The 10,970-nt window shown below is 45.9% G+C and overlaps 1 protein-coding gene across 1 annotated transcript in view; it reads right to left on the bottom strand.

Annotated features, from left to right (window-relative positions):
• capn5b (calpain 5b) overlaps positions 1 to 10,970 on the bottom strand; it is a gene marked incomplete at both ends in the record, with an annotated part of 31,286 nt that overhangs the window by 2,654 nt on the left and 17,662 nt on the right. Inside the window, 7 exons of the mRNA XM_080528025.1 lie at positions 1,764 to 1,960; positions 2,419 to 2,541; positions 3,170 to 3,365; positions 4,083 to 4,160; positions 5,327 to 5,520; positions 9,126 to 9,318; positions 10,380 to 10,588. Coding sequence (XP_080384151.1) covers positions 1,764 to 1,960; positions 2,419 to 2,541; positions 3,170 to 3,365; positions 4,083 to 4,160; positions 5,327 to 5,520; positions 9,126 to 9,318; positions 10,380 to 10,588 — 1,190 coding nt within the window. The remainder of the gene's footprint in view (positions 1 to 1,763; positions 1,961 to 2,418; positions 2,542 to 3,169; positions 3,366 to 4,082; positions 4,161 to 5,326; positions 5,521 to 9,125; positions 9,319 to 10,379; positions 10,589 to 10,970) is intronic.

The raw sequence follows: 10,970 nt of genomic DNA, 5'->3' as shown, positions 1-10,970 counted from the left end.
ATGATCCTGGTTCTTTTTGTCATTCTGATCCAGATGAAACGTTTTGAACAACTGGGAACCAGATGTGAGGATTCAAAAGATGAGATCAGATCACTGGAGTCGACTTAATGGTCGTCTTGAAACAAGCATACAGCATACAGCAACCTGGGAGGAAACTCTGAGGAGCTGAAGTCTGGTCCGCACTTTGAGGCTAAACGACGAGCATTGGAAAAGTACCAGAGGCAGTAAATCGAATGACCCCGCTCAACCCCCCTCCCCCTCCCCCTCCATCTCTGTCTTATCACTCAGACAGCTCGTGGACGTCGGAGGTCAACCTGTTTACCAGGCTGAGTGTGGTAATGGCCCCAGCAGCTTGGCCTCAGACCAAAACAACAAATCCTCCTTAAGGCAGAGAGACAAGAGGGCCTTGATAGAGTAGGCAGTAACAGATCTGATAAACAGTAATACTATTATATAGTTATCATGTATTAATCAACCGAATGCATCATGTTTCCCCATCAAAAGCAATCACTCCATCTCCTGACCTGTGTGAAGAAATTTGAACACATTACACCAATTCTGTGATCCCTGCACAGGCTACCAGTCTCTCAGAGAATTGAATTCAAAATCCTCCTAATCACATAGAAATCACAAAATGGTCTTGGACCAAAATACATATCAGATCCTCCTCTCACCCTATATTCCCGCAAGGTCCCTAAGGTCAGCTGAGACTAATCAGCTAATCATTCTAAGAGTAAAAACAAAATATGGTGCAGCAGCTTTCAGTCACGCTGCCGCATGCTCCTGGAACAAACTCCCTGAAGAAATCAAACTTTTTTTAAGGCCCAAACCCTTAAAATATTTAAATCTAAGCTAAAAACATTCATGTTTTGCAGCAGTTATGATTAAACACAAACACTTCTATCAGCCTTTTTTCCATTAACTATTGTCTTATTAAATGTTTTATCTATTTACTTCTTATATTTGCTTTTATTAATTGTAATTTTTATGCTCTATGCTCCTCTTGCTGTATTTTTAAATAATGTAAGTAAAGCACTTTGAATTGCCCCTGTTGTATGAAATGTGCTACACAAATAAACTTGCCTTGCCTTGTGTCAGAACAATCTACTGTACCGATCCTACAACTGCTCAACTCCCCGTCTCATAGCCTAGTCTACTGGCTAGGGGGCGTCTATGGCTCAACTGGTAGAGCCGGCGTCTAACGATCATAAGGGCGGCAGCTCTGTGGTTCGAACCCCCGACTGGCCATGTGTCGAGGTGTCCTTGAGCAAGGCACTGAACCTCTAATTGCTCCAGGGTCACCGTCTATGGCCGACCCCTTGCCTAGAGCATAAAACACCAAACTCCAACAATTGACTGACAAGTTGATTGCATTTATTATAAAACAATTATTGATTTATTTGTTATACTGTCTACGGAAAACACAAAATGTGTGTGTGTGTGTGTGTGTATGTGTGTGTGGGCGATAAAACAATTATTGATTTATTTGTTATACTGTCTATAACAAATAAATCCCCCCCCCCCCCTTCTCCACCCCTCCCCCCCCCCTTCTTGTAATCTTTGGTTGTACTGTATATGTTCTATTGTAAAGTGCTTTGAGTTGCATTTCATGTACGAAAGGCGCTATATAAATAAAGCTTTACTTACTTACTTACTTTACGGAAAAGACAAAATGGGGGGGGGGGTGAGACCATGAAGTAAGGGGGAGGGGGGAGGGGGGGGCGGTAAAACATGTAGGTAAGCATGTCGGCCGGCTGGTTTACTTGCAGTCTGAAGGCACGTCGGTGAAGACCCTCAGCAGGAACTCCCCCCCCTGCCCGGGGTCGAAGGTGGTGGGGATGATGACGTAGCGCCCCTCCTTCAGCTCCTTCCTGAGGAACACGCAGCGGGAGTTGATGTAGATGGAGCCCGCCACCTTCTGCTGGGCTGTGTGCATGCGGTACTTCCTGTTCAGCTCCACCTAGGGGCAGGGAGGACTCGTCGTCAGCACGTCAGCTTCAGTTGAAGACATAGAAGTGGGAATGTGCCTGGAGTGAGTGAGTGAGTGTGTGAGTGTGTGAGTGAGTGAGTGTCAGTGTCAGTGTCAGTGTCAGTGTGAGTGAGTGAGTGAGTGAGTGAGTGAGTGTGAGTGGGAGTGTGAGTGTGAGTGTGAGTGTGAGTGTGAGTGTGAGTGAGTGAGTGAGTGAGTGAGTGAGTGTGAGTGTGTGAGTGAGTGTCAGTGTCAGTGTGAATGAGTGAGTGAGTGAGCGAGTGAGTAAGTGTGAGTGTGAGTGAGTGAGTGAGTGTGAGTGTGAGCGAGTGTGAGCGTGAGTGAGAGTGAGTGAGTGAATGAGTGTGAGTGTGAGTGTGTGTGTATGTGTGTGTGTGTGTGTGTGTGTGTGTGTGTGAGTGTGTGTGTGTGTGTGTGTGTGCGTCTACCCGGTGAATGTCGAAGCCGATGGCCAGGTTCTCTCCCTTGCCTTCCTTGGCGGTGGCTCTCCTCTCCTTCTGCTGCAGGCAGATCAGGACCTCGTCCTCCACCTTCTTCACATCAAACACGTACTGGAGGGGACAGAGTCAATGTAGCCATAGTAACACAGAGTCAACGTAGCCATAGTAACACAGAGTCAACGTAGCCATAGTAACACAGAGTCAATGTAGCCATAGTAACACAGAGTCAACGTAGCCGTAGTAACACAGAGTCAACGTAGCCATAGTAACACAGAGTCGACGTAGCCATAGTAACACAGAGTCAACGTAGCCATAGTAACACAGAGTCAACGTAGCCATAGTAACACAGAGTCAATGTAGCCATAGCAACACAGAGTCAACGTAGCCATAGCAACACAGAGTCTACATAGCCATAGCAACACAGAGTCAACGTAGCCATAGCAACACAGAGTCTACATAGCCATAGTAAGTCGCTTTGGAATAAGGCGTCTACTAAATGGCCAAAATGTCAATGTCAAATGTAAATGACACAGACACCTTCACACAGAACACCGCAGACACACACAGACAGACACGCACACACACATTCGCGCATGTACGCACACGCGCACACGCACACACACACACACACACACACACACACACAGACAGACACTCACACACACACACACACACACACACACACAGAGACAGACACGCATGTACGCACGCGCGCACACACACACACACACACACACACCTGTGGGTTCTGGAGGAAGGTGGTCTTGTGGTTGATGCAGCCCCCAGAGCGGTTGCGGAGGGGGTCTTGGCGGTGGAGCCAGGTGCCCCTCATCACCTCCTCCTCCCAGGTCTTATGGATGCTCAGGTAGGACGTGTTGATGAGGCGGCAGAGGATCAGGTCTGTGAAGTACTGGCAGAAGTCATCAAAGGTCATCCTGGGGTCAGGAGAGGCAGGGCGGAGGAGACAGAAGGAGAAGATGTGAGGAAGGAAGGAGAGATACAGTATATACATCAACATCTAGGGAGGTCCTAGTGGTATGGTGTGGTGCGGTGTGGTGTGGTGTGGTGTGGGTGTGGTAGGGTGTGGTGTGGTAGGGTGTGGTAGGGTGTGGTGTGGTAGGGTGTGGTGTGGTGTGGTGTGGTAGGGTGTGGTGTGGTGTGGTAGGGTGTGGTGTGGTGTGGTGTGGTGTGGTAGGGTGTGGTGTGGTGTGGTATGGTTAGGTCGTTGTGGTGTGGTATGGTATGGTAGGGTGTGGTGTGGTAGGGTGTGGTGTGGTGTGGTAGGGTAGGTTAGGTTAGGGCAGGGCATGGCATGGTATTGTGTTGTATGGTATGGTGTGGTGTGGTAGGGTAGGTTAGGTTAGGGCAGGGCAGGGCTGGGCATGGCATGGCATGGTATTGTATGGTGTGGTGTGGTGTGGTGTGGTGTGGTATGGTTTGGTATGGTTTGGTATGGTTAAGGTCTGATTGAGAGAAGACGTGAAACAAAGGAATGGGGAAAGCGTGTGGTATTGTATGAGAGTATTGGAGAGAATGATCTGACTGAACCTGCAGAGGATTTAGAATGAGACAAATGAGATGATGATGATGGACTAGTGGTGGGGGGGGGAGGGGGTACAGCAGAGATACGGTTCTCTCTCTCTCTCTCTCACCAGAACTCTCCGTCGTCCTGCACGGTGACCCCCAGCTTCTCTCTTTCACTCTTGCTCACTTTCTTCCACTCCTCTGAGCTGGGAGAGGGACAGGACATGATGTCATGTTAGACAGCGCGACGCAGAGTTCACAAGACAGCATGCTAACCACGAGACAGAGGGGAGAGAGACCTCTTGTGGAGCATAAGGACTACAAAAATCGGGGGTCATTGTAAAATAAGTCACAGGGCAAGAGAGCACCGAACCAGTTGACCTCTAAGAAGACAAACATCCCAGGTGGTTGACTCACCTCTTAGAGACTAGCTAACTACGTTCAGGACTCTTTGAGGATTCCACACAAGACATAATAGTCTCGGTCTAGTCACAGTTTTGATCAAAACCCCCAAATAAATAATTCAGTTCTGTGGAAATATGGAGAGAGAGAGAGAGAGAGAAAGAGAGAGAGAGAGAGAGAGAGAGAGAGAGAGAGAGAGAGATGGAGTGAGTGAGAGAGAGAGAATGTGAGAGAGAGAGAAAGAGAGAGAAAGAGAGAGAGACGACTCGCTTCCCTTTAATAACATCTCTCCCCTTTAACTCGTCAATAATTCAGGCCCCATCTTGAGCCGGCGCTACAATCTCAGCTGGTGTCACAAACTCGGTGGAAAGAATAATAAGACGCCCCCTTCCTATTATAATATTTCAATCCCATCCATTGTCCCCCAGGGAGAGTTTATAGGGGGGATTCTTATAACAAGAGGTATTCCCATTCAGCAGAGGGAGGACACCTATCTCTACCTCATTACCCCCACAATCCATCATTTCAAGGCACAGAGGCACTATGTGAAAGGAAGCCTCCATCCCGCACTGCAAGACCGCCAGTTTGACCAGTTTGTAGGGGAGGAAGAGTATATTACACTTGAAATATCTGGAGGATGGTGACTTGCAGACTGAATTGCCTAGGGTTTGTTTTTGTTTTTACACTGAAAACGATTTGCTACGTTTTCTAATAGCGGCGAATGTTTGCATATCCGAGTGAACAAACAAAACATAGAAATGATACGTCAAGGCCAGTGCCCAACCACCACACCAAAACAGCTCTCTCGTACTTTATGATGTGATGTCATTCCTTGATGGCTACCGATTTATCATGGTCATTTAGCACAATTGTAATGCTCAAATCTACATACTGGACCTGATGGGGGAGAACAGCAAACTAACAGTTGCTGTTACACCTCCGGGCCATTGGGGGGCAGTGTTGTGTTTACCTGTCGCTCCAGGGTCCACTCCACTCCTTCTCTCCCCAGGGATTCCTCATACGGATCATCTGCAGCTTCTCTGACTTGAAGAAGGCCAGCAGGCCGTGACCCAGGCGCACCTTCTTCACATCCGTCACCGCGTAGGCGTGGCCTTTCACCAGGCCGCAATCCAGCCGAGCCTCCATGTCCTCCACCGTGGTCGCCTAGGAGACCAGCCAGTTGAATGAAATTGAGTTCTACTTGGAGATGTCTATAAGGGAATCCGTCTGCACACTACAGGGCCAAACCATTCAAAACATACTGTGCTGGATCTGATGTGTTTTCTTTTCACATTTCTTTTTTCACATTTCACATCCTTTCCGGCAGAGTTCCAGCAACTCTTGTGGATGTGTAAACCTGGTCAGCATAGCATAGCGTAGCATAGCATAGCATAGCATAGCGTAGCATAGCGTAGCCAAGCTCAGGTCGTTTGTTCTTCTTTTTTCACTTATTTTTGCTCCTGCACTCATTTCTTTATAATTGTGTTTTCCTACTGCACGCATGATTCCCTCTAAACCAACATATGGAACTGATAAATTAACCTGTCAGATAAAAAAGACTGGTTCTGATTAAATAAAGATGTCATGGTAAAAACCAAAAAATCTAGAATTGCACAAGGGGTTCACATACTTTCAAGCAGCACTGTATCTGTCAGGTTCTAGAAAAAGTCTATTTTAAGTCTATATGTTATCACCATAGTACTTTTATCCCAGACCATGTCCAGATGCAAGCCCGTTGCACACAAACAAAAGTGATGCAATGGCAGCAGGGGAAAACTAACCAAGGGAGTAAGCATCCCTTGGCCACAACATACTGGTGGTGTGAGAGGAGTGGTCCATCACTAAAAGACATCCACATTTCAACGGGGTAGTTCCTCCATTGAAATTCATATAATCTGAGAGGATTCAATAACCACGGTATTTAGATTGGTTTGTTTCATGTGTGAATCATTCAGTAGCAGGATTTGATACTGTATTCTCCAGGCTAAGACCTGGCCATGGACCTTTAAACCTTCTGGACAGAGAGGCAAACAGAGAGACAGATGGAAAGACGGAGAGACACAGAGAGACAAACAGACAGACAGACAAAGACCAGATCCTGCTACCCCCTGGCATGCTAAGCAGGAAGGCTGTGTACATGCGGGCTCTGTGAAATAGCTTTAAGAATTCCCCACGACTCGCATGATTTTTCACCTCCACTGCTTTGAAGAGAACAGAGAAAGAGAGAAAGAGAAAAGCAATTAAGTTGGGAGTCAGGGGAGATGTATGAGTGTGGCTTTTAAGAGCTTTCTTGTATAATTTCGTATCAGTCTGCCAGCAACGTCGCAAGGACGGTACAACAACAACAACCCAACAACAAGCCACGGGGTCACGTCAGGGCTGTTCGTCTCCTGTTGAAGTGATTGTTTAGGTGTTTGTCGCGTCGGTTCTGTTTCTGTTCCGAAATGGATCCTCAGAAGGAAAAAGAAAACCCTCATGAATATGAAACGGGCATCGCTCATTTCATGTCGAGCTGTGCGGTACTTGGAATCCCAATGAAAGCCTGTAAATGAGTTCAGCTGCCTCTGTCTGGACTTGTTGGGACAAACAACAACAAGAGCAGACAATCAAAGGAGGGACCCACTCGCCGCTGGGAGAGCGCAAGACCTACTAATGCAGCTCCCAACAGCAGATGTGCTTAGTGATGAAGAGATAAATAGACGCATACAGAGTCTAAACAACATCCAATATCCAATATTATTGGCACTGACAGATAGATGGATGGATGGATGGACGGATAGATAGACAGACACACTCTGTCCTCGTTTGACTTGACCGAATGCACATACTCCCTGTAGGGGAGGAGAGGAGGTTGGCTCTGGAAGTGTGTGTATCCAGCCACGTCTAACTCGTCAGCGGAGAGGCTGCATTGGGTAATCAGTTGGACAGATGGATGGATAAATGGAGACATAATAGATTCACAAACATATGGACTAACTCAGCGGTCCTCAACCTTTTTTGGCGCCACGGACCGGTTTCATGTAAGACAATATTTTCACGGTCCGGCCATCAATGTGTGGGGAATAAATATGACGAAATAAAATGATACGACCGGCATAAAAACAAATATAAAGTGCATAAAAAATACAACTCACCATTACACTTAGTGCAAGCCCTGAGCTTGTATCTCTGCAACGAGCCGGTCCCATCTAAGGGTGATGGGAGACAATGACACCCGAAGGTGTGTCCCTTATGTACAGTCTACTCCGGAATTTTGTTTTGGTCACTGTCACTGCAGAAAACCCCGCTTCACAAAGATAGGATGTTGGAAATGGAAGCAGGGTTTTCAGTGCTTTTTAGGCGATCTCTGGATATTCTGCCATGATTTTAATCCAGAACACCGGCACAGTTGTTGTCTGAAACATACTTTTAAGGCCACAGTCATTTGCAATCTCCAGCTGTTGATCTTCTTCTTGCAGGGACAGGCTCCATTCACCTGGTTTGTTCACAAATGGTTTGTGGGTAATTTTTGGGATAACGTATCACGTGACTGAGACGAGCGTCTTGACACGTGTCAAGAGGCACAGATGGATGTATCTGGTCATTTTTCAAAATGAAACACCTAAAACACAAAAATTGTAAACACATTTTTCTAAATGATTATTCGTTCTTTCTGTATGGCCCAAGTGACCCACGGACCGGTACATTTACTGTAGTTTGTGATTACTTACTTATTTACTTACTTACTTGGATGAAACCCCTTCATCCTCTCCAGTCTTGTGTTCTCCTATTCGTTGTTGCCATGACAGCCCTTCACCTTCATCTCCTGTTCTGTGGTTCTTCTCCAGGTGGTTCTAGGTCTTCTTCTCTTCCTCCTGCCTTGTGGGTTCCATGTTAGAACCTGCTTTGTGATTGATTTGTTTGTTTTTCTACATGTGTGGCCTATCCATTTCCATTTCCTCCTCCTGATTTGGATTTCTATGGTTTCTTGTTTGGTGAGTTCCCACAGGTTGCTGTTTGAGATGGTGTTGGGCCAGGAGATTCCCAGGAGGCGTCGGAGGCACCAGTTCATGAATGTCTGTAGTTTGTTGATTATGTTGGTGGGTGTCTTCCAGAGTGGATTTGACCTTTGAGTTGAATATTTTTAGTTTGGTCTTGATTGATAGGTTTTTTGTTTTCCAAATGTTGTTTAAGATGTTACATTTTGTCCTTGCTTTTCCAATTCTGGCTTTGACGTCCACCTCTGATCCTCCGTCCACAGTAATTATACTCAGTTTGTGATTACCGGTACTGTTTTCAAATAACACATTTATTGAATCTTACAAATACCCAGAAAGGAGTGAGCAACCCAATCATGGCGTGGTTTTGCTTACTTACATACAGCTTAGTGTTAGAATGTTGGATTCAATATTCACTGGATAGTTCATGTTATATTATTAATAAGTTAATGTTTTCCTTGCCACTATGCCCTATATTGTATCTACCCTCTGGGGAGTTTTTTCCTTGGCTTATGCCTTGGGGTCTATGATTTGGTGTGAGGTCATATTTGTATTGTATTTATTGTTTATATTGTGTAGTATTCTTTTAGTAGTGAAGCACTTTGTGACATGTCTATGTAAAAAGCACTATGCAAACCTGATTGGGGACAATCAACCAATCAGGTCATTTCTTGACAATGTATTTAATTTTCTGTCTATTTAGGGGACCCACCTAGCTCAAGAGCTCCCCCTCAGGTCAGAAGTTCCATATAATCATGTTAAACAACCTCGTTTCAGCTCTGCCTCACTTACCCTGATGGAGCAGCTGATGAGCCCGTCGCGGTTGTGGACCTTCAGCACCCTCTCAAACAGCTGGTTGCGGGCCACCTCGTCCGTGGCCATCTGCCCCTCCAGCAGGTCCATGGGCTCAGACACCCCCCCAGTGAAGTCCACCAGGGCGTCAGCCGTGTTGCCTCCGTCCAGGGCCTCGTAGCAGCCGTACACCCTGCAGAGACGGGGGAGGAGAAGGGGGTAGAGTGGTATGGATGGGCAGATGAATGACCTGTACCAATGCTGTCTATCCGCTTGTTAAGTCTGACGTCAAAAGTGACGTTTAGCCATTTCCGAGTCCAAACCAGAAATTCCCCGCACCAGAGTACCTGTGAACTACAGCGGTAGAATGACAGTTCAATCGTTTTTTAAACTCGGATCTATTCATACAACAAGGGACACAGCACTTTCCCGTTTTCTCCATATTGTCAGGGTATTTGAGCCTCGGAAAAGCGCTATATAAATATAATTAATTATTATTATTATTTCGGCATTTCGAAGACAGCGCCTCAGCCAACATTGGACCCGGAAACACGTCACGACTTAACAAGCGGATAGCGTGTCACTGACACCCGGATGCAAACCAAACACAGTGTTTTCATTTGATAACATCTGACTATTATTTTACCAGGTAAGTTGACTGAGAACATATTCTTAGTCAATGTTCTCAGTCAATGGATATCGGTATATGAATCAAAAGGACTCATGTAACTGTCTTAAATATAGTGATTAAAACTTGTGGCAGCAGGGTAGGGGGAATCAAGCATTAAAGAAATTACAAAATCCCTATTTGGTTCCTTCCGATGTCAATGGAAAGGAAATGGAAGTAGATGGAAAAGTTCAATCTAGACTTGCAGTCTGTTTATCTGGACACTGTCCCTAACCACAAACATTTTAAACCAAAAACCAATGGAAGTCAGTGGACCTTAAATTAGCATACAGTATTTGAAATGTCATGCCCAAATCATCCTAAATTCTCACAAAAGGATTTACGGTCCATGCATTGATTAAAAAAAGTTAAAACAGTTAGCGGTTAGCGGCAGTACCCAAATAAACACAACCAAACTATGGATTTAAGTCTATCCTTGACCATAGACTCCTTTCAGGGTAAGCAATCAAATATGTGATTTTATAATTTGGCTTTAAATGACAGAATCTGCCCAGGGCTTCTCAACGACTGTCTGGCTCCAAACCCCCGTCCCCTGATTGTCCTGTATCTCCTGTAGCTCTACTGACTTGGCATAGGCCTTCTCCACCAGGGCGCTCCAAAACTCATTGCTGTCGTCCGAGTGGCAGTACACCAGCTGGTTGTCCACCGTGGGCAGCCGGTCGTCAATCACCACGTCAACCCACTCCCCGAAACGCCAGAAACGGAAGTGGAAAATCCCGGCGTAGGAGTCGGGCTTCTCCGTGTCCCACTCCTGCTCCTTCCATTCGGGAATGACCTGCACAGAAGGGCGGAGGGAGTGGAGTGTGAGTAAGCCAAACAAACAAACAGCCTCCACTGCACTTGGTAAACTGTGTAAACCTGTTGGAGCCAAAAAGCTTTATATTATTATTTATGAAAAACCTTTCTTGAATGGTACTTTGAAAGTGGTACTTTCGGCCATCTAAACTCCTCAAAAAAAGTTTATTCCTCCCCTTTAATAATACCAATTGGTATTGTATTTTATATCGTTGGAAAGCCTGATTAGTCACCTTTACAACGAGGTACAACGTGTAAGGATCATGCATTCGTGAAATGAGCAACACAGCTAAACGTGTGGGTAACGGCCCCAAAAAAATTGACAAAATCCCCTGCAATATTCTTCCGCTACCCACACGTTT

Source organism: Nansenia antarctica, assembly GCF_963989245.1.
Source record: "Nansenia antarctica genome assembly, chromosome: 4".
Lineage (NCBI taxonomy): Eukaryota > Metazoa > Chordata > Actinopteri > Argentiniformes > Microstomatidae > Nansenia > Nansenia antarctica.
This window is presented reverse-complemented; position numbering and strand designations above follow the sequence as displayed.